General features: G+C 44.1%; 3 protein-coding genes across 7 annotated transcripts in view; all 3 read left to right on the plus strand.

Annotated features, from left to right (window-relative positions):
- The first annotated feature begins 461 nt into the window (after positions 1-461).
- Positions 462-8979, plus strand: Rpp14 (ribonuclease P/MRP subunit p14). Of its 2 annotated transcripts, none has more exons than XM_048356046.1 (6): positions 462-618; positions 4098-4190; positions 4289-4373; positions 7128-7204; positions 7902-7980; positions 8851-8979. In XM_048356046.1, exons 2-6 carry the CDS (start codon positions 4114-4116, stop codon positions 8905-8907), a joined length of 375 nt encoding a protein of 124 aa, XP_048212003.1. In that variant the 5' UTR covers positions 462-618; positions 4098-4113; the 3' UTR covers positions 8908-8979. The 2 variants fall into 2 exon arrangements, with proteins under 2 accessions (XP_048212003.1, XP_048212002.1); XM_048356045.1 differs by having other exon boundaries at positions 463-615; positions 4095-4190.
- A 27-nt stretch (positions 8980-9006) lies between these two features.
- On the plus strand, positions 9007-25797 carry Htd2 (hydroxyacyl-thioester dehydratase type 2). The gene is made up of 3 exons (XM_048356044.1): positions 9007-9936; positions 12704-12706; positions 25786-25797. Exon 1 carries the CDS (start codon positions 9007-9009, stop codon positions 9520-9522), a length of 516 nt encoding a protein of 171 aa, XP_048212001.1. The 3' UTR covers positions 9523-9936; positions 12704-12706; positions 25786-25797.
- Pxk (PX domain containing serine/threonine kinase like) overlaps positions 19702-26043 on the plus strand; it is an 82238-nt gene continuing 75896 nt past the window's right edge. For 2 of the 4 annotated variants that reach the window (XM_048356038.1, XM_048356039.1), the window contains exon 1: positions 19747-19923. In XM_048356038.1, the coding sequence (XP_048211995.1) occupies positions 19822-19923 (102 nt within the window). In that variant the 5' untranslated portion in view covers positions 19747-19821. Of the gene's footprint in view, positions 19924-26043 lie in introns of all 4 variants that reach the window. The other 2 variants (XM_048356036.1, XM_048356035.1) reach the window with 2 other exon arrangements.

Below are 26043 nucleotides of genomic sequence, written 5' to 3' on the forward strand. Positions count from 1 at the left end.
GTAGGCGAACTAAGCTTACATTTGGAAATACAACCAACTGGATGTTCCCATGTCAACGAGGATAAAACATCAGTTGCCACAAGGGACACAGAACGGGTCTTGTCCATGGGGAGTGCTTAACACAGGAGATGTTTTCAACAGGAGACTGTAGGGCTGGGCATGATGGTACCATGCTTGCCTGGCATGTACCAAAGCCTTGGAACACCCTTAGCCATGGAGGAAAAAAAGGGCCCAAAACGGAGGAGGAGACGCTAGGTGTGAATTTGATGAAGAATGAATACATAACAAAATAAGTGATTGTGAAAGCCACATTTCCAGGGCCAAGTTCCCACATCCTGTTGATAGTTGCACGCAATCTCCAGAGCGGGCACTAGAGGGCGCAGCGCACAGCTGACCTCCGGACCTGCTCACGCTTCAAGCCCTCGTCTCAGGGGGCGGGTGGAGAGGGCGGAGGGGGAAGCTACGCGGTGACGTCATATCCGCCTGCACGTGCGTGAAGTCAGGGGCGGTCGGACGTAACCAAATGTAAACACGCCGGGGGCCCTCGGGTTGCTGCTTGGTGGCGTCAGACGTTAGGGACGTTCAGCTGAGGACCCAAGCCCAAGCCAGCGACAGGTGAGTGGACCGAGAGCGGACCAAGAGGGGACCGCGGGAGCCCAGAGAAGAGCGGTGGGCTCCGTCGCCCGCGCGTGCGCGCCAACGGTGCACGTGCGCCGTGGAGACCGCCCTGGGACGCGGGGAGCCCCGAGGGCCGCGGTGACCTAGTGGCCAGGTTTCCCCCCTCCGGCTTCTGCGACGCGGTGCGGGATCTCGGGGCGGTCACGAGGGCCGAGCGAGCCCCTGGGTGCTGGGCCGGGCGCACACCGCCCGTGGTTCACGTCTGTAATCCCAGCTACGCCGGACGCTGAGTTCCGCAGATCATGGTTCAAAGCCTGCCCTGGGCCGGAAATTCCATCAGAGTCTTCGTCTTAAGCCGAGCTGTGCCTCAAACGGTAGAGAGTTAGCCTTCAGCGGGAAAGCAGTAGGAACCCGGGCCCCGTGGATCCCGCCCGTCATGCTACCCACTCGCGAGGCCGAGAGCTGCGTCCGTGAGACTTACCTGCAGTAAACCACACAGAGAAGGCCGCGCCTTGGCTCAGGTGGTAGAGCGCCAGCCGTGAGCACAGATAAGCTCAAGGACAGCGCCAGGACTCTGAGTTCAAGCCCCAATCCCGCACATTACACCCCCCCCCAAAGGGTAGTGTTTACAGAAAAGAAGCATGCAAAGAATTTTAAAAAAGAATTATGTAATTATGTACGGAGGTGGCTGATGGTGGGCGCGAGGAGTAAAGGAGAGCAGGGGCTGGGATGAGTGAGGAGGTTCAGTGATAGTCACTGGAGGCAGCCGAGGGTTTGTGAAGTCTCCCTTTAAAAGTAGGGACTTTTCCCTTAGTAAGGTCCTCGACTTCAATCGCAGAGTAAGAATTCTTGAACAAATGGTAATGGTAAGGAAACTTGGCGGAGCTTTATTAAGTGAGCAGGCTGGCAAATAGGCATGCAGACAAACAGAAAAGGTTTCTGACTCTTGTTTACCATTCTGGTTGTTTGCGTTTTGGGGGGAACATTTCTCTCAGGAAGGGATACATCTGGCCAAACAAATATTAATTCTTGGGGTAAAAAAACGCATCCTGTTATTTTTCTGTGGTGCACAGATAGTGCTTCTCTTTCTGATTTGGCCTCGTTTCCCTAATTTATCCTGTCTCATTTTCCCCTTCAATGACTTTGGTCCTTTAATGTTAAAGGAATTGGGTAGATGAATATCTCCCGTGTTTACTTTAAGCTTGTGTTTTTGAATTCCTAGCAGTTGTTCACCATGTCTCATTTTCCCTAATCTATCCTGCCTCATTTTCCCTTAAAATCACTTTGGTCCTTTAATCTTAGAGAAGTAGATGAATGAATATCTTCTCTATTTTCTTTAAAAGTTTTCTGAAATCCTGGCAGCTGTTTACCACATCTCATTTTCCCTAATCTATCCTGCCTCAGTAAGATGGACACAGGGCCAAAGCTGGTGAGATTCATATGCAAAGCCAAGGAGGCCAGGGAGTGGGAATCGTGTGGCTACCTGAAGGAAGGACAGTTCCTACATCTGGAAAAGCTGGAGCTGAGGCCTAATGGCTGGAGCACAACTGTTGTGAGAAAGGGCTTGGTGGAGGGGATTAAGCACATCACATCTAACGATGGGCTTCTTGCTGGTAGGGTTCCAAGGAGGTACAGGCCATCACAGCACAAGGGATAGGAAGCATGCATGTGTCCCTATGTTCTTCCCCTCTTAGAGAGCCACTAGAGTTTAATTATGGGGACCCTTCCCTGATAGCCTTTCTACCCACCTTCCCAAAGCCCCACATCCGAACAACTTAAGTTTGTATCCAAACACCTGCCTTGGGCATTAGACTCCAGCATGAGTATATGAGAGAACGTGGGTTCTTCAAATGATCCCAGTTCCCAGTTCCAAGTGATTCTTTTGCTCTTCTAAGGTCAGACTTTCCCCAGGCTGCCTGATCTCTGGGTGAGAACCACAGACCTAGGAGGGGAGGACAGCAGAAGTACCACTCTTCATTGTCCTGTTGTATTTTATATTTACTGAGTAAACAAACAAGGAGACCTGCAATATTCAGATTTTACCTTTTATGCTTTTCCTTTGCATTTACAGGCAGAGTATTTATTTATTTTTATTTTATTTTTATTTTTTGGCCAGTCCTGGGCCTTGGACTCAGGGCCTGAGCACCTTCCCTGGCTTCTTCCTGCTCAAGGCTAGCACTCTGCCACCTGAGCCACAGCGCCCCTTCTGGCCGTTTTCCATATATGTGGTGCTGGGAAATCGAACTGAGAGCTTCATGTGTAGGAGGCAAGCGCTCTTGCCACTAGGCCATATTCCCAGCCCCATGAGTATTTATTTTTAATGATTGGATGATACCAGTTCTGAGGTAGAGTGGTCTTGAGGCAGCACAGGGTGGTTGGACTCTCTGGGTGCCCTTGGTCTAATGTTACCCATCTTTACTAACTCTCAGTGTCTTCTCAAGGCTCAACCCTGTGATCTTAGCTTCTTGGGAGGCAGAGAAGGGGATTTGCAGTTCAAGGCCAGCCTGGGCATAAAAGAGTCCATCTCAAGGAGTGGCTGGCCATGGTGGTATGTGCATGTCATCCCAAGCAAGGTGGGGAAGTGTGAGTAGCAAGAGCTCAGCCTGGCCTGGACATAAAGTGAGACTCTGCTATGGTAAATAGGGCTGTAGCTGGGCTCTGGCGGTTCACACCTGTAATACTAACTACTTAGGAGTCTGAATCTCAAGCTGCCTAGGCAGAAAAGTCTCTTGTGAGACTCTTAACCTCCAATTAACCACTCAAAAACCGGAAGTGGTGCTCAAGTGGTAGAGCACTAGCCTACAAAGAGAGTCATGCAGGCCCTGAGTTCAAGCCCCATAGCTGAAAAAACAAAAAACAAATAGGGACTGGAGGCATGGCTCTAGGGGTAGAGTAGGTTCCTAATAAGTAGGATATCCCTAGTTCAATCCTGACTACTACCAAAAAAAGGGGGAAGATGATAGTTTTTACCTCATAGGATCATATTGAAGAAATAGACACTAATACATGTGTGATGCACTTAACATAAAGCTGGGTGCTCAATAAAGAAAAATGTTAGCAAATGTTACATTACTAAGCTTTAAGTAAGATAACATTGACGCTGATCTAGCATGTTAAAAATGTAGAGATTTCTTTACATGTATGAATAAAAGTCAAGTAGGCTGCCCAGGTGCCAGTGGCTCATGTTTGTAATCATAGGAGGTTGAATAAGATTCAGAGGATTGAGGTTTGAGATTCAAAACCAGTCTGGGCAGAAGAGGAGAGTCTTATCTCCAAAAGCCAGACTGGATGCATGGCTCAAGTAATAGAACCCCAGCTGAGCAAGCAAACTGAGCAGTTGTAAGGCTCTGAGTTGAAGACCCTGACACTGGAAAAAGCAAAAAAAAAACCCTCTAAAACCTAGTAAATCATGTTGTTATTACAAATGTGGAAGATAGCTTGTACTGGTAATGAATAGCACTTTTGACTTGCCGTAGGTGTGATCTGCATTGGAAGATGCCAGCGCCAGCTACCACATATGAAAGAATAGTTTACAAAAACCCGTCTGAGCACCACTACATGAAAGTCTGCCTGTAAGTTCAGTCTTCTAAGTTCTGTTTGACATTATTTATATAAATCTGAAAAGAATGAACTGTACTGTAGTGTGATACTTTTAAAATGTTTTTTACAGAGACTTTCAAGATCATGCAGTTGAAGTGAATGTTGCCCAGTTCAAACAGCTGCTTGTGTCTGCCCTGAAGGATCTATTTGGGGAGGTATAGAATCATTTAGGTTAATATTCCTATGATAATTATAAGAAATACAGAGAAGGCCTGAGCGCTGGTGGCTCATGCCTGTAATCCTAGCTACTCAGCGGAGATCAGAGGATCGTGGTTCAATGCCAGCCTGGGCAGGAAAGTCTATGAGAGTCTTATCTCCAAATAACCCCCCCCCCCAAATCAGAAATGGAACTGTAGCTGTAAGTAGTAGAGTGCTAACCTTGAGAAGAAAAGCTCAGGGACAGTGCCCAGGCCCCACAATCAAAAAAAGAAATGTGAAAAGATGAATTATGAACTGGAGAAAGTATCTGTAAACTACACATGTCACAAAGAACTAATGTTTAGAATGCACCAGTGGCTCATACCTGTAATCCTAATACTCAGGAGACAGATCTGAGGATTGAGGTTCCAAGCCAGTCTGGAGGTGTGGTTCATGTGGAAGAGTACTAGTTGTGAGCAACAAAGCTAAGTACTAGCACTAGGGGAAAAAGTCTATATATATTTGCATGTTTGTAAATAACAAACAGTGAATAGTCCAACTAAAAAATAAGTAAAAGCCACGTATAGACTTTTTACTGAGGAAGATATATATTTGGCAAAGAAGCACGTGGAAAAATATTTGGCAACAGTAACTATTAAGGAAATATACATTAACAATACAATGAGATTTGATTTTGCAGATGACTGGAATTTAAAAAACGATAATATTAAATGCTAGCGGGGATGTGGAGAAATTAGGTCCCTTGTACATTTACTGGTGAGAATGTGAAATAATGAAGCCATCTGCTACATAAACTAAACATGTACTGCCATGCAACCCAGCAATAGCACTCCTGGGCATTATCTCAGAGAAGGGTAAACTTCTGCTTACATAAACATGTATACACAAGTGCTCATAGTGTTCTTGTTCCTTTTCTTTTTTCTTTTTTTTTTTTTTTGTCTGAAACTGGGACTTGAAATCAATCTGACACTTTTGCTCATTGGCTAGTGCTCTCCCACTGAGTCATGCCTCCAACCCTGTATTTTCATTTTAGTAAACCCAAACTGGAAATATCCCACTTGGCCCTCAGGGGGGTAAATTGTTAAAACAGTAGTGCATTCATACCATGCATGAAGCCTTGGGTTCAATTCCTGAGCACCACATATACAGAAAAAGCCAAAAGTGGTGCTGTGGCTCAAATAGTAGAGTACTAACCTTGAGCAAAAGAAGGTCAAGGACAGTGCTTAGGTCCTGAGTCCAAGCCCCAGGACTGGCAAAAAAGGGGGGGGGGGGGAAAGGCTACTTCCAAAACATTATTTCCTAGATGGTTTTATGCACATAAAATGCTCTTGGTGGGGCTGGGAATGTGGCTTAGCGGTAGAATGCTTGCCTAGCGTGCATGAAGCCCTCTTGATGTAAAACAATTACATAATCTGCAGAAACGTTTGTGGTTGCCAGAGGCTGGAGATGGGGAGGAATAGGTATGCTTATTAAAAGCACAGTGTGAGGAAGACTCTACCACTCTACCACTGCAAGTTCTTTATCTTGCCACCTTCAAGTTTGTTTTTTCTTTTTGCCAGTCCTGGGGCTTGAACTCTGGGACTGGGCACTGTCCCATAGGCTCCTGTTGCTCAAGTCTAGTATTCAACCACTTGAGCCACAGTGCTACTTCTGGCTTTTTCTGTGATAAATTGGAGATAAGAGTCTCACAGACTTTCCTGCCTAGGCTAGCTTCAAACTGCAGTCCTCAGATCTCAGCTTCCTGAATAGCTAGGATTACAGGTGTGAGCTACTAACACCTGGCTGCAAGTTCTTTATCTTGATTGCAATGGTTGTTTTCTGAAGCTATCTATGTGGTAAAATTATATAGAGCTATACCCACATGTACAGATATGAGCATACATGTAACTGGCCAAACCTTAATAAAGTCTGAATTGTTCTGATAATGGTTACAGGAGTATGCTACTGTACCATTTTTATGCAAGACTGAGTGATGGACCTGTAGAACTTTGCTGCAGATTACCTGGCCATCTCCTATAAGTCTAATTTTTCTAAATAACAAGCTATAAACAGATCTGTGTACTTTTATATGTCAAAGGCCAGATTTGGCTTCAGGAGATATAGCTGCAAAAAAGACATGGGCTTTGCCTTACAGCCTAACATTCTTTATTTAGGCCAAAAGAAAAGATGTTAAATAATTAGTAAGAAGAGAATTGTGAGAGGAAGATGGCATCCAGTGTAAGAAAGAGTGTGGCAAGCAGATTGAAACTAATCTTGAGGATCAGGAAAGGAACTCTTCATTCAACCTATATCTAGTCCATTTTTTATTAGCATGCATTAGTTGTACAAGGGGCTTTCATTGTAACATTTCCCTATGTGCCTACAATGTATCCCAATCAAATTCACCCTTTCCTTACTCTCCCTGGTAAACCAGTTTCAGCAGCTTTCATTGTTCTGTTTTCATATATGCAAATATGCACTTCAACTATATTCATTCTCATTCTCCCTCTCCATTAACACTTCCCATTCCTGCCAGTTACTCCCCACACCTCACATTCAGAGCCTGTTTTGCTAGGGAAGGAACAATTGAAACAAAGATTCAGGGTGAGGAGGTATCCACTACATGAAGAGTACATGGAGGAAGCTTCTAGGCAAAGGGAGCTGTAAGCAAGACTAGTGAGTGAAATGTTACTTTTCATGAAGGAGAAAAAACTCAAATGTTGACAGACATTTTTGGTAGTAGTCTGCTTATAGCATTACTCTGTACCTAGGTTGGGGCTGCATTACCCGTGGATGTGCTAACCTTTGAAGAGAAGACCTTGTCAGCCATCTTGAGATTACCTAGCAGGTATGACACAGTAGATGATGGAGAAACAACAACTCCAGATGAGAAGAATTGTGTGCTTGTGAACTCTGAGCAACTTAGGGGAAATTAAACTGGGAAGAATATGAACATTTATCTACTAGAGGCTAACACTCTACAGAGCGCAAACCTTGTGATTTGGTTATGGCTCTTTCCAAATTGATGGTAGCAGTTGTAAAGTCAGAAATGTATGTTGTAGAAACATTCTTAGGCTCCTTTTATTCTCTCCTCATATAATACTTTTACTTCTTTTGTTTTCATTTTTTTCTTTTTTGGCAGTGCTTGGGTGTGAACTTAGGATCTCACCCTTGCTAGGCAAATGCTCTTACAAATTTGAGCTATGCCCCTAACTTTTTTTTGCTTTATTTCCAGTTTTGCTTATTTTCCAGTTAAGATTTTACATTTTTGCTCAGGGCCAGCCTCAGACTGGGAGCCTCTTTCCTATGCTTTCCTGGGTAGCTGGGATGATAAGCGCCTACCACTATGCCCAACTTACTAAGGTGAAGGTCTTCACCTCTCATTTGGGCCAGTGTACCTGTTGTTGGGGTTTTTTTTCCTGTTTTTTTTTTAATTACGTTTTCTGATAAAGAGCAACCTCTTTCTGTACTATCAAACAAAATTACAAGGGAACTGTTTCAGGGACAAGTGCTTGTTTACTAATGTTCCTTTGCTCTTTCTGCAGCGGTCTGGCCAAATTGTGGAGCTCATTGACCCTACTAGGATCCTATAAAGGCAAGAAATGTGCCTTTAGAGTGATTCAGGTAAGGGTGATTCTTTTGTGTTTTTCAAATGAGACTAAACAGTAAACTGTTTAGTTTAAAAAGTAAACTGCAGGGGCTGGGGATATGGCCTAGTGGCAAGAGAGCTTGCCTCCCATACATGAAGCCCTAGGCTCGATTCCCCAGCAATACGTATACGGAAAACAGCCAGAAGGGGCGCTGTGGCTCAGGTGGCAGAGTGCTAGCCTTGAGCGGGAAGAAGCCAGGGACAGTGCTCAGTCCCTGAGTCCAAGGCCCAGGACTGGCCAAAAAAAAAGTAAACTGCTTTTTAGTGTATGTGCCTCAATCCTGTGTTTGAAAAAAGCTGTAGTGTAGTATAGTTAGGTCATCTAACAAAGGAGGAAAAGAACTCTTCAAACCCAGGGCTTAATTCCTTCTGAAAATGTGAGACAAATCACTGCAGATTGCATAGGTGATATTTGGTTATCTCCCATATACAGAGTTCTCTTGGGGTTCATATGACAAATGCTCTAGCCTCATGTGTTTTTCATTGATGTGCTCTTTCTTAAGTTGTGATTGTTGTTTAACCAAGGCTGCATCCCAGCATGCTCTTCAAAATGCTACTGCGCCCGCTTGCTTTGTCCTATTAAGCCAGGTTTAGGCTTGTTTCTGTTTGGCCTTATTTCACTGCTGTGTTCTGCTGGAATTGCGTTAACTTCCTACTCCCTTCCTTCCTGTGACATTTCACACAAGTATACAGTGTATTCCAATCAATCACATCCCCTCTAAAGATACATTATATTCATAAACTGACAGGTTGAATTTGTACAATGAAAGATAAAATTATAAAATTAATATATAGATATATTTATCTCCCCTTCTATCAGCATTAACCTTTTCTTTCTCTTGTAGGTTTCTCCATTTCTCCTTGCATTGTCTGGTAATAGCAGGGAACTACTATTGGATTGAACAGTCCTCAATTTCTGAAAGCTTTCTTCACTCTCAAAAGTAATTTGCATAATTTGGAAACAGAAGCCGGCTAAAGACTCCTGCTGGTGAAATTTGGGGATGCTGAAGATGCTCCGGACAGTTTCCAGCCAACACCTTTGGTGGTGCAGGCTTCAGCGGGGACTCTGCCTGAGTCAGCCAGTGCTGACCCCGCCGTGCTTTCAGCACATGCACCTGCGAGTTGGAGACCGGGCTGAGCTCAGCAGGGCCTTCACACACAGGGATGTGGCTGCCTTCTCACAGTTAACTGGGGATGACAATCCTTTGCATTTAAATGAAGATTTTGCAAAGCATACCAAGTTTGGAAAGCCAATTGTACATGGTGTTCTGATCAACGGACTTATCTCAGCTCTTCTGGGTACTAAAATGCCAGGGCCAGGCTGTGTATTTCTTTCTCAGGAAATTAACTTCCCGGCCCCATTATATATTGGAGAAGTTGTTTTAGCTTCTGCAGAAGTGAAAAAGCTAAAGCGGTTTCTTGCTGTTATTTCAGTGTCATGTTCTGTAATAGAGAGCAAAAAGACTGTTATGGAAGGCTGGGTTAAAGTTATGATCCCAGAAGCTCCCAGATCCTGAAGTGTGTGTCCAGAGTTGCAAGTTCAGATGCCAGTGCTCTTGTTACTAAAAAGCAGCTGAGGAAAGGGGCTGCAGTGGCTCATAGACTCAAAGCCCTGTTGGGGAAGAGGAGCAGCAGACCCATGGCTGTTCCAGGGCCCACTGTCCAGTTTGACCTTACCCTTTATCCAGACTTGATTGTGTAGGATTTTATCATCTGCCTAGGTTATTGAAGTTGAAAAGTATTGAGTTTATCTGAATTTATCTAAAAGTTCTACTATTAGAATTTCAAACATAGATTTGCACTAGAGAATACTACCTACATCTGTGCAGAATAAGTTTCTCATAGAATTTCAAACTCTCAAATGTTTAATAACTGGAGCTGGGTGCTGGTGGCTTAAGTTTGCTACTCAGGAGCCTGAGATCTGAGGATCCGTTGAAAGCCATCCCAGGCAGGAAAATTTATGAGACTTTTATCTCTAATCAACTGCTAAAAAATAAAGCTAGAAGTAGAGCTGTGGCTCAGATGGCAGAGTGTAAAAGAAGCTCAGGGATAGCACCCCTGAGTTCAAGCCTCAGGACTGGAAATTTTTTTTTTAAAAACCAACAAAAAAACATGAAGGTAGGGGCTGGGGATATGGCCTAGTGGCAAGATTGCTTGCCTCGTATACATGAGGCCCTGGGTTCGATTCCCCAGCACCACATATACAGAAAAATGGCCAGAAGGGGCGCTGTGGCTCAAGTGGCAGAGTGCTAGCCTTGAGCGGAAGAAGCCAGGGACAGTGCTCAGGCCCTGAGTCCAAGCCCCAGGACTGGCCAAAAAAAAAACAAAAAAAAAAAACATGAAGGTAACCATAGAAGTTGCACATCTTTGAGGGCCTAACCTCATACCCCTTAGTATTCTTGGACCATTTTCTCAGCCATTTCTAGGTCAAAGTTCATTTTTTTCCCCTGTTATACCAAGATAGTATATTACTGAACATTTTATGGAACTTGCCTTTCAATTATTTTTTCTGTTTCTGGAGAAAAGCTATGTGCCAACTTGAACTCAGCTGTGTAAAATGTGTCTTATCTGTAGATGGCGATACCAGGTTATCAGACCATTCTTTTTCAGCCTTTTAAACCTGAAATTGAATCTTCAGGGCAACATTTCTATTGTAAGGATCCAGATTCTTTTCTTCCTCCCTTGAAAATGTGGGTTTACCTCATGTAATATAAATACATAAACATATGCCAATTATAAAAAGATTGTAAGGAATAAAATGTATGAAGAAGACTATGGAGGCAGAGTTCTTAAGATACTGGGGTAGGGGCTGGGGATATGGCCTAATGGCAAGAGTGCTTGCCTGGTATACATGGAGCCCTGGGTTCAATTCCCCAGCACCACGTATATAAAAAACGGCTAGAAGGGGTGCTGTGGCTCAAGTGGCAGAGTGCTAGCCTTGAGCAAAAGAAAGAAAAGAAGCCAGGGACAGTGCTCAGGCCCTGTGTCTAAGGCCCAGGACTGGCAAAAAAAAGATATGTGGGGTATTAATAGGGAGATGTGTCTAAAGTGTTAAACCTAATGATTATCCTCAACACAAGCAACACTTGTAAAACAATTATCTGTAACATACGTGTGGTTCATCTATGTAATTTTAAATGGTAGCTGACTACAGCTAGGTGATTTTGTTAAGATCAGCTAAGGCATGGTGGTACATAGCTATAATCCTAGCACTCAGAAGGATGACACAGGAGGAGCATGAATTTGAGGCTAGCCTGGGCTACATAGTAACACTGTCTCAAGACATACAGAAAGGTGTTATTATGTGGCTATACCATGTTTATAGAGGGATAAGTAATCAGGGTTTTAACTTTTTTTCCAAGAGGGGGAGCAATTAGAACTATTAGGAAGAATTCTAGTTGCTAGAGGGTAGTGATGTGTGTAAAGTGAGAAGGTTATAAACCTATTTATTTTTATATCTAGTCTGAAAGTAAGGGGAATACCTACCAAGCAAGGATGTTGTTCTGTGTCTCAGATGGGTAATGCCACAGGCTGAGATCCACCTAAAGACCTTCAGGTGAACCAGTGAATATGTGGAATGTCTGTTAACATCAGAATAGGGAACTTGAGGCTATCAGTGCTTGCCTGGACAGCAGGGCTCAGCAGCAGTCTTCAGAGTGTGCCCATAAATGGAGTGTGATGCGATCATGACTACTACCACCTGATAAGCTGAAACAATTTCCCAAAGTTAGATGTGAGAGGTAGATGTGAGAGCGGACAAACACCATGTGACTTGTTCAAGGTTGTATGACAGAATTGGGATTCAAACTTGAGCCTGCCTGGCTCCAGAACTCTTCATTTTTCTAACACAGTGTTCTACTTCCTGCAGCAGTCAGTTGTAATAGTAGTGCTTATTTTTTGTTGGTACTGGGGTTTGAACTTAGGGCCCTGAATTGTCTCTTGGCTTGCTTGCCAGACTGGCACTCTACCAGTTGAGCAATGGCTCTGGCCTTGCTTTTTCCTGGTTATTGTGGAGATGGAGTCTTGTGGCCTTTTCTGCCTGGGGGCAGGCTTCAAATCTTGGCCTTCTATATCCTATATCTCACTCTCCTGAGTAGCCAGGATTACAGGTGTGAGCCACTATCTCAACCACTTCCTTCCCCCAATACTAGGGTTTGAACTCAGGGTCTTGAACTTGTAAGCAGGTGCTCTTCTGCTTGACTTACTCCCCTAGCCTTTTTTTTTCTTCCAGTTTTTGTTTTTGCCTAGGGCTAGCTGGGCACAGTGATCCTCTTACTGGTCGGTGCCTACTGTGTGGCTGGTATTACAGGTACATACCATCATGCCCAGCTTGTTTTCTGATATGGAGGCATGCCACGGCTGAAGAAACTTAACAAGAACATCCCCATATATTTTTAATGCTCCCTAGGTACTTTGATCTCAGTGAACTAATAAAAATTGGAACAAAGTAGGCAAGAAAGTACCAGTACTCTCTTGGAAATGATGATTTGGCATTTTCACCCAGAGGCAGAATTCCCCAGCCATTCATGCTTGGTTAAAGCTAGCTAGAAGGAAAACTGGCTGGCTGAGTTCTCATTTAAAGCCCCATGCACGCCTGAGAAGAACACTTACCTTACAAGGAGAGGTTAGGTGACTCCCAAACTAGGAAATCTTCCCCCCAGATAACTGAGAGGTGCCCTTAAGTACCACATGTGGAAGCTAGTACCACAGCAGTGAAGAAAACAAGCCAAATTATACCAGCACTTTCCATACAGAGGCAATTCAAGACTACAACTTAGGTGATATTTGATTACCACAGAAAGAATACTCATCAAACAATTTCGGCCAAATGTACTAGAAAATCACTTAACAGATTTTCATATTCTATTAGAAACATTTCTGTACTAGTGAAATGCCACTCATTTCTTTTTTTCAGCAGCAAATCTTAGCTGAACAGAGAATCTCGTGGCCACCAATTATTGTGTGGACATGATGAAAAAGAAATTACTGAATGCCTCTGAGGTAACCACAGGTTCGCATTTTATGCTAAACTATTAATAATTTTTCTCTTATGCTCTTTAGAGTATGATTCAGAGACCAATTTACTCCCCAAGAAAATTGCTTCTAAATTGCACCTATTAAGTTTTTATATTAAAACAGTCTACCAAGGGTTGACTGTCACTCTGAGTGACTGTAACAATGACTGCCTTTATCCCAGCAGCACAGGAGTACCCCCCCCCCCCCATGCTTCACTACCTTTGTTCTTGTCTTCCCTTGCATTTGGCTTGCAAACAGCAGACACAGGAAATCTCCAAATCTTCACAGAAATTTGGAATGGAACAAATCACCAGCTAGAAGAAGCTATTGAGGTTAAAAATAATAACTAACAAACTCCAAATTAATGGGCATAAATAGTAAGATTTAAAAGCTCCACGAACTGTTCCTAAGATGTTCTTGCCTGGAAAGCATTTTGAGTTCATCACTTGGGATAGAATTCCCCTGTGGTATAAGGGAACATGTAAGGGAAATGATCGGCTGAGACTTGAATTTTGTTGTTCAACATCCAAGTCATGAATAGCTAAAGAAGTGAAGTTGGGGGGTAGGGGAAAGGCATTCTGCTCATAAAACAATGACTTTCTACAAGCTTCTATGATCTTTTGTAGAGCAGTTGTTGGGCCTAGAAACTTCACTAAAACTTACTATGTTCAATCAATCTGGCCTAATCTCAGGTTGTTGGATAAGCAATTTGTGAGCCATCTAAACATCAAACACCCTAAGAGAATATAAATTCTTTTTTTCTTTTCCTGCTATTTTAATATTAGGTATTATTTTCGCCCATACAGTTTGTATGTGGTGAAACCTGAGATTTTCATGTTCTTAGTTTTATCCAGCCTGAGCCTGGAAGCAAAGCTGATTTGATTTTAGGTCAGTTCTGGCTTGGAGAGGGTTTGCTTACATTTAGCCTGAGCCACTTCAAGAGCCAAATGGAGCCAGGGACAGTGACAAGCCTGTAATCTCTGCTGCTTAAGGGGCAGGGGATGAAGGAGCTCTTGAGTTTAGGCATTGCATTTGAGGTTGGAAGAGTCTTACAGATTTGTCTACCTCAGCTGGCTTTGAACCACAGCTCTCAGACCAGTCTTCTGAGCTGCTAGGATTAAAGGCATAAGCCACCAACCTGTGGCTGAAACCAAATGGATGTGGAGGTGGTTCTGGGATTTATGGTCTGGTCTCCAGTGAATCTTGGGGTACAGTTAAGCCCAACATTTCCAGGATGTCATACTTAAGAAGAAAAGGAGGTCTAACACAGTATTTATACTAAGCAGTATTAATTCTTTGTTCTGGGAAATGTCCCCAGAGGAAGGGAAAAGTGAGTTTGTCCCAGGCTCTCTTCCATCAAATACCTGATGGCACAGTTTCAGTTTCTCTCCCCAGTAAAGAAGACTAGGCAAAGTGGTTATTTTATGACCATTGCAACTCTTTTTTTTTTTTTTTTTTTTTTTTTTTTTGCCAGTCCTGGGGCTTGGACTCAGGGCCTGAGCACTGTCCCTGGCTTCTTTTTGCTCAAGGCTAGCACTCTGCCACTTGAGCCACAGCGCCACTTCTGGCCATTTTCTGTATATGTGGTGCTGCTGGGGAATCGAACCCAGGGCCTCATGTATATGAGGCAGGCACTCTTGCCACTAGGCCATTTCCCCAGCCCCGCAACTCTTGATTTTTAATTCTAATTCCTTCTTAGTCCATTGCTTCTCAGAGAGAAAAATCTTTTGAGTTCCTTTCCATTCCAATGCTTCTCCCTGGAAGGGTCCCTGACTTGCCTTTCTAATTTGAGCTAATGCCTTCAGACCTCTTCAGACCTCTCAGTGATCCTTCCTGCTGAGGCTGCCCTGCCCTCCGTTCTATCCACAGGAAGCTGGAGCCAAGTGCAGTTTTGCTGCCCATGGTGTCCTTGTGAAGTAGGTGGTCATGGGGCTTGAATTCAGGGACTTGTGCTTACCAAGCAAGCTCTCTACTACTTGAGCCATAACTCTCAGCTCTCTTAACTTCAGTTTGTTTGTTTGTTTGTTTTTAGATATAATCTTTCACTTTTTTGACAAGGCCATCCTTGGATAGTAATCTTCATACCTCTACCTCCTAAGAAGCTAAGATTATAAGCATAGGCATGTACCACCACATTTGGTTTTTGAGACAGGGTCTTGTTAACTTTACACATCGAGTCTTGATCCTCCTATCTCCACTTCCTGAATAGCTGGGGTGTCTATGGCCATACCACCCTGAACACGCCCGATCTCGTCTGAATAGCTGGGGTTACAAGTATGTACCACCATACCCAGCATTTGCCTTGCTCTTGATCTAACAGTGACTCTAAGCTTGTGACAAGCTTCCTCCAACCTATCTGTCTACTTCTCCCTACATTCCCTACTCTTACTCCTCTCTCCTGTTAACTTTCAACTTATATAGTCCGTGTGTGTGTGTGCCAGTACCAGGGCTTGAACTCAGGGCATTGACCCAGAGCTTTTGTGCTCAAGGTTAGTGCTCTATCACTTGAGCCACAGCTCTACTTCAGCTTTTTGGGGGTGTTAAACTGGAGATAAAAGTCACAGACTTTCCTTCAGAGCTGGCTTTGAACTTTGCTCCTCACATCTCAGCCTCCTAAGTAGCTAGGATTACAGGTGTGAGCTGGGAACATGGCTCAGTGGTAAAATGCTTGCTTAGTGTATGTGAGGTCCTAGGTTGAATAATCCTTAACACTTAGGGGGAAGGAGAGAGGACGGGGGAGAGAGAGAATTTTCATTTTTCCATGTATAACACACAGGCCCTCAGTATTAGAAGAATTTAAGTAATTTTTTTCAATAAAAACACTACTATCATAAAAAAATGCACAGAGTATTATCTTGCAATCACATAACATGCAAAATGCCCTCTTCAGGGCATGTCATGTTATGTAAAAGGACAAGTTGTGTTTTTATTTTTGTTGCTGTTGTTGCCAGTACCAGGGTTTGAACTCAGGGTATCTCACTTGCTTGGATTGCTTGCTTGTGGCTTAGGTTCGACCACTTCGGCCATACCAGCAACCTAGGTGTTTGCTGGTTATTTTGAAGATGGAGTTCCTGAGGCTTTTCTGTCTGGGCTGGCTTCAAACTACAGTCCTTTGGTACTGAGCCTCCTGAGTAGCTAGGATTATAGGCCTGAGTTACTGTCACCTGGCCTTTTTCTTTTCTTTTCTTTTCTTTCTTTTTTTTTTTTTTTTTGAGGCAGTGTCTTACTGCCTATGCTGAATTGAATTTACAATCTTTCTGCCCCAGCTGAGTGCTGGGATTACAGGCATGTACCACCACTCTTAGCAAGTTGGGTTTTCCTATTAAAGCATTGAATGGAGCCTCTATTCATCCATAGAATAGATCTAAGCTCCCACTGGCTAGATTCAGAGAGGACTTCCTCTTGTTATTCTTAGAAATGTATCTCATGGTACCTGTGGCTTATTAGAACACTGGACCCTGGTTTCAGAACATATTTTTTCCCAATCATAAGAAGTACATTAAAACCCAGTGCCTAACGCCTGTAATCGTAGGTACTCAGGAGGCTGAGATCTGAGGATTGAGGTTCAAAGCCAGGCTAGATAGGAAAATCCGTGAGACTCTTACAGTTTCTCAAACTACTCAGAAAAACCCAGAAGTAGTGCTGTGGCTCAAGTAGTCTCACTACCAACACAAAAAAAGAAAAAATTCTAAGTGACATTTTGAAAAGTATCATTTTGAAATTATCATGACACTGCTTCTTAGAAGAAACATTCTGATATACTTCCCTCTATGTGTTTCTTGTAAATATATTAGAATCATATATATGTACATACTACTCTTTCTGCTATAATATCAAGAGCATTCTCCAACACCATTTATTTTAATTTTATGTTTGTTGCTCGGAGGGCTTGAACTCATGCCCTGGGTGCTTTTCCCTGAGTTTTTCACTCAAGGCTAGGACTCTACCACTTTGGGACACAGCTCCACTTCTGGTTTTCTGGTGTTTAACTGGAGATAAGAGACTTTCACAGACTTTCTTGCCCAGGCTGGCTTTGAACTGTGATCCTCAGATCTCAGCCTCCTGAGTTGCTAGGATGACAGGCATGGGTTACTGGTGTGAGAAGTATGTGCTCTTATCACTGAGCTACAACCCTTAGCCAACAAATAATTTGATTATGCTATACAATTTGTTTAACCTTATATTGTGGATTAAACCCTTGTCCTTGCATGCTATGTCTACATATAAATCTCTGATCAAAGGTATAACCCTTCTAGAGGCTTCTGCTGAGTCATAAGGTGAGAGTGTTTTCAAAACCCTTGATAATGTATTATTAAATTCTGCCTCCTACCACTGGGCTCATGCAACAGGCATTAGTAAATAATTGTTGTCTAAATTAATGCTTTCCAGAAAGATCAGGCCAATTTATATCCTTACCAGCAGTATGTGTGCATGGTCTTGCCTTGGTTAGTCTCTATCAGGACAGGAGTAATGATTAAAGCAAGATTTGGGTTTCATAATACTGGCAATATAAGAATCCATTTACCTCAAATAAATGAAAATAAAAAGTTGAATCCTACCTAAATGACACATAGTTTTGCTTTAATAGATTGCTTTTAAACACATGGGATGGAAATGGAATATAGAAGTGTTCTCATTATTTTAGAGCTAAATTATGAAGTTTGGGCATTCCTTCACATTTCTTTCTACTGGGCATTGGCTCCTAAAGCCAGTCTCTCATTGTCACTTGACTATTTAGGATTGCCCAACTATCTCCTTAAGCATGAGATCTTTCCTTAGATATAATCTAGGCCTTTACTGTGATGCCAAACTGTGGGAATTTATTAAGAAATTTTGTTTTCTTGAATGACATGTAGAAATTTAGTGGAAAGTTAAAAATCTTCTATTCTGTGAACTGTAAAGAGATGCTTGAGGTTTCTTTGTTTCTTCCTTTTTCTTTTTGTTCTTTGGTTCTGATACTGGGACTTGAATTCAGGGTCTGGATGCTATCTCTGAGCTTTTGGGCTCAAGGCTAGCATTCTACCGCTTGAGTCACAACTCTTCTTCTGGCATTTTGGTGGTTAATTGGAGATAAGACTCTCATGAATTTTCCTGTCCAACCTAATTTTAAATCTTGATCCTTCCTTAGACCTCAGCCTTTTGAATAGCTAGGATCAGAGTTGTGAGTTACTGTCTTCTGTCTGTTTGAGGTTTATTACATACGATGCCCCTTCCTATTTTGCTATATTCCTCATATTAATTTTTCCATACAGGGGCTGGGGATATAGCCTAGTGGCAAGAGTGCCTGCCTCGGATACACGAGGCCCTAGGTTCGATTCCCCAGCACCACATATACAGAAAACGGCCAGAAGCGGCGCTGTGGCTCAAGTGGCAGAGTGCTAGCCTTGAGCGGGAAGAAGCCAGGGACAGTGCTCAGGCCCTGAGTCCAAGGCCCAGGACTGGCAAAAAAAAAAAAAAATTTCCATACAGATGGGGAGCTAGGTTTCAGGGAGACCCAAGTTGGCAAAGTCTGGAGCCCTGGAGATACTCATCATATTTAACTTCATCATCCTGGAAAACAGACCTTTGGCTCACGGAAACAGAGGTGGATTTGAGGCTGAAAAGTTGATTCAAAGTTTCTCTGACACTAAGTTTGAGGTTCTTGGAGCCAGTACAGTTAGGACCAAAGTTCTTGAGGTTTGAAGACCTACCTGTAGGCCTGGCTGAAAGCAAGGGCCAAGGGTAGAAGTTAGAAATTTTGAACCAGTATTTGGGTGTAGGGAATCCCTCACTTTTAATGGTTGGATCTGAAAGTTCCCCAGTCTGAAGCCTCCGATTGAAAGGTTCAGTTCTGGAGGTGCAGTAGATTATCCAGTTTGAAGTTCCAGGCTCCAGGATCTCTTTTTGCATCAGAAGGGTTTGTTTGAGGAAGTCTGGCTCAGCAGGGTTCTTTTTCTGAGTGTCAGGGTCTGGTGGGCATGGGAGGCACTGGAGAGAGCTTAGAGTTCTAAGGGTCTCAGAGGTCTCAGATCTCTTAGCTTTTGACAGTTAAGTCTGAAATTCCCAACTCTGTCAGGTTCTGGGCTGGAAGATTTCTGGATCGCAGGACTCAGGAGAATACTGAGTCTTGGAATCTTGAGATTTCCAGGTAGTGTTGGCTTAGGATGTGTGTGTGTGTGTGTGTGTGTGTGTGTGTGTGTGTGTGTGTGTGTGTGTGTGTGGTCCCAGGGCTTGCACTCAAGGCCTGGGTCCTGTCCCTTGGCTTTTTTGCTTTAGGCTTGCACTTGAGCCACAGATCCATTTTTGACTTTTTGCTGGTTAACTGAAGGTAGTCTCATGTACGTTTCTTCTGCGGGCATTAGCCAGCAGGACCCAACTTTAATTACAAAAAAATCAAATATTAAATTCCAGTGACATAACTTTTGACTTCCCTGTTTAATAACTCTTGATAGATTCTCTAATAGCCTGTCAAAGAACAGTATTTTCTCCGTCAACACCCGTGGCTTCGGTGTTCGTGTTCCCGGTTCCAAGGTCGCCTGCTAAGGTACTGAGTCAGTCGTGCAGTGCCCGCCCGCAGCGCAACCCTACAGTTTGTTCAGTGCCAGGCCGCGAGCGGGCGCGGGGGCGCTAGGACCCGGCGGGCGGCGGGGCGCGCGCGGCGGGCGGCGTTAGGACCCGCGGGCGGCGGCGGCGCGCGGGGCGGCGCGTGTTGACAGCCGCGGCGGCGGCGGCGGAGCGCAGCGGGCGGCGGGACGCGGCGCCTCCGGTTCCTGCCGCGCGATCCTTGGCGGCGGCGGCCGGGGCGGCCGCGGGGACCGGGAATGGCCTTCATGGAGAAGCCACCGGCCGGCAAGGTGCTGCTGGACGACACGGTGCCGCTGACCGCCGCCATCGAGGCGAGCCAGAGCCTGCAGTCCCACACGGTGCGCGGCCCGCCGGGCCGGGGCCCCGCGCGGGAACCGGGTTGGGGCGGCGCCGGCCGGGAGGGGGTGGGCCGCGTGTCGGGGGCGGCGGGCCGCGGCCCCGGGGTCCGGGGTGGGCGCCGAGGCCCGCAGCGGCCGAGCGCGCGGGGACCGGGCGCCCGGGCCGGCGGGTGGGAGGAGCCCGGCGTGGCGGGGAGGTGGGCTGCCCCCAGTCGGGAGACCCCCGGGAGTCGCGCCGGGTCCCCGCAGCGGTGCGGGGTGGGGCGGGAGTGGGGACGGCGTGGGGGGGGGCCCGGGCCCGCCGGACTTGGGAGCCCACTTGTTGGGGACCCCTCAGGGGTGTGGAGCGGACCTGCCCCGCGGGGAGCGGCGGGGGTCCTCGCCTGGATGAGGGGCGCGCTGGGGTGACAGGAGTCCGGGGTTCTCGCAGTGGACCGCGCGGCGCACTTGGGGTCCGTACACGCCTCTGATGGGGCTTTAAAGCCATGCTGGGTTTTTTGTTGTTGTTTTTAAAGGTATGCTCTGCATTCGAATTCACAAGCCGTAAACCTGGCGACCAGGAACAGCCGCGGAGCTGCCTGCCAGTCGGGGGGACTTTAACCGGGAAATAGTGAATGGAGAGAGGGAGTCCTTAAATTGTCATGTTCTGTCAGGCCACTCAAAGGCTGGTTTGTTTACCATGGCGATGTGTTTGGGGCTTATCTGGAGGCGAAGGGCCCCCATAATAAGCCTTCTGTGTGTTTCTTTTTTGTTCAAGCTCTTGGGATGGTCAAAGAGGTCTTTCAGCCTGTTGTATTAAACTGGGGCTTTTTTTGAACCCCAGTTTCCTCTTCCGACAGCTTTGCTGTGTAGGCCTTCCTTGGATTACTGAAAGCATTTCATTTCCAGTCAGGAAAAAATGATTTTTTTTAAAGTGCATTTTATTTAATTGAGCACATTTGTAGCCCTATTCTGTTGACATGTGAAAGACACTATAGAGGATTTGAATCAGTTTAACTTGGGCCGAAATTTAGAACAGGGAATCAAGAATAAGCCTTCTAATAAGTTGTTTTTGTTGGTCCTGGGGCTCGAACTCAGGGTAGGGCTGTTGTCCCTGAGTGCTTCAGGCTTCTGGCGGCTAATTGGAGTTAATGGACTTTCCTACTCAGGCTGGCTTTGATCTCAGCCTTCTGAAGGACTGGGTTACAGGTATGAGCCACAGTGCTGGAATTTTTTTTTTTTTGGGGTCCGTGGTAGGGCTTGAACTTAAGGCCTGAGCACTGTCTTTGAGCTTTTCTGCTCAAGGCTAGCACTTTTCCACTCTAGCCACAGCACCACTTCCGGTTTTCTGGTGCTTTACTGGAGATTAGCATCCCAGGGCTTTTCTTGGCGAGATCCTCAGATCCCAGCCTTCTGAGTAGCTAGGTTTTCAGGCCTGAGCCACCGCCTCTCACGGACATGCCTGGCTTCTTAAGTTAGATTTTTTTAACTGGATCATTGGCTAGCAAATCTTATAACCTGTTATGGAATTGAAAGAATGTTTTAGGTCTGTTTTGTAGCACTAAGAGTAAAGATATAAATGATTATACATGCTCATAGACCACTTCTTCCAGGAAGCCACTGGGATGGCTACTGCCCCAGGCATGTAAGTTATCCCCTTCAGTTGGTTCTGTGATGGCTTCTTTATTTTTCCTGTCTACCTGGCTGCGAGTTGAGGGCCAATTCTTACCATGTGCTTGTGGTCTCTGTGTCTGGTATGTGATAGGATCTCATGTGTTTATTTGGATAAATAAATAAATGAACTATGACTGTCGCAAGGAGGTCATCCAGAAAGAGAAAATTTCTTCAAAAGGAGAAGGGAACTCAGTTTTCTCCTCTCCACAGTTTTCCAATCACCTACCGAGATCCAGAAGCTTGAACTAAGCTAGGAATCCTTTTGAAGGAATTCTTGAAGGGGGCACAGAGGTAGCCAGCATAGATTTACTTAGTGATGGAAAACAAAGTGGGCATAGGGAAAAATCAAGAGAACCTAATTCTTGATTCCTCAGCCTAAATTTCAACCCTTATTATTCCCTTACAAGTTACAAGTTTAACCAGTTCAGTCCTTTATAGTGCCTTTTCATGCAACTACAGAATGATCACCTGAATGTATGGTCACATAGCAACTTTCCAATTATCCTGCTTGAATACTATTACTGCAGCATGAACACAATGGGTCTTGAGACCTAGGTGTGTTCTTCATGGTCTTTTTTTAGGAGCTCTTTCTGGTTACAGACTTACCAAAGCCTAGGACTTTCTTTTTTTTTTTTTTTTTTTTTTGGCCAGTCCTGGGCCTTGGACTCCGGGCCTGAGCACTGTCCCTGACTTCTTCCCGCTCAAGGCTAGCACTCCGCCACTTGAGCCACAGCGCCGCTTCTGGCCGTTTTCTGTATATGTGGTGCTGGGGAATCGAACCTAGGGCCTCGTGTATCCGAGGCAGGCACTCTTGCCACTAGGCTATATCCCCAGCCCTTTGAATTGGGACTTTCTGTTCCTTGACTCAGACTTCTCATTCAGCAGTATATCTCATTTAAATCTAAGAGAGCAGGGACAGTGATGGAAAGAATGCTGATCTATTCCTTCTTTAACAGCTGATTCAATTCCTTGTGGTTCTAGTGATTTTTCCACCTTAATTCCTTGTTCAGTCTCAGCTCTTTAGATGGGCTTATCTTTTTTTTTTTTTTTTAATGTTTTCTACTTTCCTCTGCACCTTATTCTAACCTGCCTCATACTCTTGACTATGCCTCTTTGTCTATTTGTGTAAAATAATGATTGTGAAAATCAGAATAGGGCATCTGTGGTGCTAACATGGAGGTGCCTTAGGGAGGTGGTGAAAGATGCAATAGGGTTCCATTTTTATTTAGAGCTTTTCTTTAAAAAACAACACAATTTTAGGGTAGAAAATGGCAGTTTTTATAGTTATGACTGAACACAAAAGACAGTGACTCACAAGAGACGGGTAGAAGCAGATGTGATGAAGTTAAAAAAAAAACTGTAGTATTGTCTTGCATAATTTGTGACCGTTATGTGTTCATGGCATTTAACTGTAAAGTTTGAGACAGAAATGTTGCATCAGCCCTGAATTTGATTGAGAAAATCATATGCTGATGCAAACTTTTTGGACTATTAGTGACTTATGAGTAAGTGCCTTAGAAATAAGAGCTATTGGAGCTTATTTTGGAAAGATGTAGTTGTTAAAAGTGGCATGAAAAAGAAAAGAGAAAGGAATGGCTTTCTTTTGGGAAGATTAAAGATTGCTTTCAAGCTTGTTAGTTAAAGGGAGATAGTGCCTTTGCTTTGAAATACTGAATCTCCAAGAGCTTGCTCCTTAGCTAGTTTATAAGTAGTAGACATTCTTTGGATTGGAGGAGCCAAGACCTTAGTAGTATAGGTCAGAGTTAGCCATGTGACATTGGGTCAGAAAATCACTGAAACGTGTATGTGTGTGTGTGTGTGTGTGTGTGTGTGCGTGTGCGCGCGTGTGTGCGTGTGCAGAGTCTGGGGGCTTGAACTCAGGGTCAAGGTGCTGTCTCTAAGCCTTCTGTACTCAAGGCTATACTCTACCGTTTGAGCCATAGCTCCTACCTGGATTTTGTGACAGTCATTGGAAATAAAGTATTACAGATTTTCTTGTCTGTGCTGGCTTTGAACTACGATCCTTAGATCTCAGCCTCCTGAGTAGCTAGGATTATAGGCATGAGCCACCAGCATCCATCTACTGAAACCTTTTTGATGTTTAGTTTTGTTATGCACAAATGGGATATAATAAGTGCCTACCAGGACTGCCTCCCAGGACAGTTATGAAAATAAAATGAAATCGCCTTCATGAAATAATTGTAATGTGAAGTTTTTTTTTCTTTTCTTTGTTCCCTGACGACAAGTATATAAAGGATTAAACCTATAAAAGTATATTAATTGCAAGTAGGCTCATTTCTTCCCATAGGTCCTTCCTTTATTGAGGTTGTTTTGCCTTGAGAAACTTTAGAATGCATCAATCTGATTTAGGCTTTGTGAATTTGAGAGGGAAAATTCTGAAGGGGTGGTGTACGTAGATGACAAAAGTTTGAAAGGAACACAAAATTACCCACCCCTTCTTGACAAGGCTCATCGTATGAGTAACTGGCATGATGATAGGTGTGGTTCAGTGCCTGGTTGTGGTTTGAATGATTTTCTGTTTTAATGGAGTGCATCAAATTCAGGTTTAAGAAATAGACTAGGCCTGGACTACAAGGAAATGAAGCATCCATAGTAACAATATACTTCTGCCTGCAGTCAGAGGAAGGGGGAAGGTTTTCTAAATAAGGGATTCTGGTAAAAAGCCACTTGGGTGAATTGTGAAAATGTTTGAGAAATAAGAGAAGACAAGGGAAATATGAGTTCATGGGTACAAAAAAGGGAAGACTTAGTTAATAGACGAAAAAGATGCTAACCTTGCTGAAATATAAACCAGAGGAAATGGACAGTTCTGAAGGAGAGTTATCAAAAGTGCAGATCTGCTTTTTTTTTTTTTCTGGTTCTAGTGTAAATAGCTTGTCATGCTTGTCTCCCTTTTCTTCTGTGGGACTTATCTGGCTTAGGGCATCTGGTTAAGGGCCATTTACTCTGCATTTGGTGCATTTTGTTCTTGAGAAAGTTTTAGTAATATTTGGGACACATCCAACATCTTTTTAATCTGTGGAAAAGATAATATCTCATGGTCAAAATCTTTACTGAAAATGAATCTCCTGATCTCGAATTTTGGAAAGTTTTGATTTTTTTTTTTTTGTAAACTGTATTTCTGCATTCCTGCATGGTTTATTCCACAGCATTCATTTAACAAAAATGATAAAGAGTGGTGAATTAGCTAGCTTCTGCTTTCATGGAGTTTTTGTCCTGTGGGTTTGTGAGGTGTTTGGTTTTGTAAGGTGTATACAGTTCAACCTGAGGGTTTTGAAGTTCTTTTTATGACTTGGTCTATTGAGCTTAGCTTCTTAACCATAGTAATATTTTAAACCTTACTCATGTAGCACCAGAATACCCATCAGAGCCCTAATTATTTAATTTGGAGTCAGGGTTTTGCTGAGTCTTGGAGTTCAAGGCTGGCCTTGGACTCATGATCCTTTCGCCTCAGCTTCTTGACTGCTGAGATTACAGATGTACATTGTGCCAATCAGAGCCTGATAATTTTAAGGTAATTCAGTACTCAATATCAGACTCTATCTTAGCTTCCCTTTGTGATGCTATTTGGACTTTTTTAGAATTCCAAGTTGTATTGAATGCTTAACATTTTTTCCATAGCTGATTGGTGATGGCTCATGCTTGTAATCCTAGCAACTGAGAAGGCTGAGATCTAAGGATCGCAGTTTAAAGCCAGCCCAGGCAGGAAAGTCCTTGAGACTCTTATCTCCAAATAATGACAGGAAGACTGGAGGTGGCACTGTGGCTCAAAGTGGTAGGTCACCAGCCTTGAGCGAAAAACCTCAGGAGCAATGCCCAGGGCCTGAGTTCAAGCCCCATGTTGGACAAAAAAAAAACAAAAAACAACAACCCACAAAAATAACCTTTTTCTTTGACTTTGTTAGCATAGGCAAATGCTAACTGTATGGCAGTTAGCTTAGCAGTACATCTACACCTACACATTTTATTAAGTGTGTGTGTGTATGCATGCTTGTACTGAAACTTGAACTCAGGTCCCTTTGCTCTTGCTTAGTTTTTTCCCTCAAGGATGGTACTTTACCACTTGAATCATGTCTCTAGTCTAGCATTTTGCTGGTTAATTTCTGATAATGAGTTTTTCAAGCTGGGCACTAGTGGCTCACACCTGTAATCCTGGCTACTCAGGAGGCTGAGATCCGGGAATCATAGTTCAAAGCCAGCTCAGGCAGGAAAGTCTGTGAGATTCTTATCTCCAATCAACAACCAGAAAACTGGATGTGGTGCGGTGGCTCAAAGCAAGAGAGTACTATCCTTGAGCAAGAAGAGCTCCGGGAGAGCTCCCAAGCCCCAAGTTCAAGCTCCATGACCACCACCACCACCAAAAATCTGAACAGTTTTTCAGATTTGTCTGTCCAGACTGGCTTCAAACCGTAATCTTCAGATCTTAGTTTCCTGAGTAGCTCAGAT

This window comes from Perognathus longimembris, chromosome 10, assembly GCF_023159225.1.
Source record: "Perognathus longimembris pacificus isolate PPM17 chromosome 10, ASM2315922v1, whole genome shotgun sequence".
NCBI lineage: Eukaryota > Metazoa > Chordata > Mammalia > Rodentia > Heteromyidae > Perognathus > Perognathus longimembris.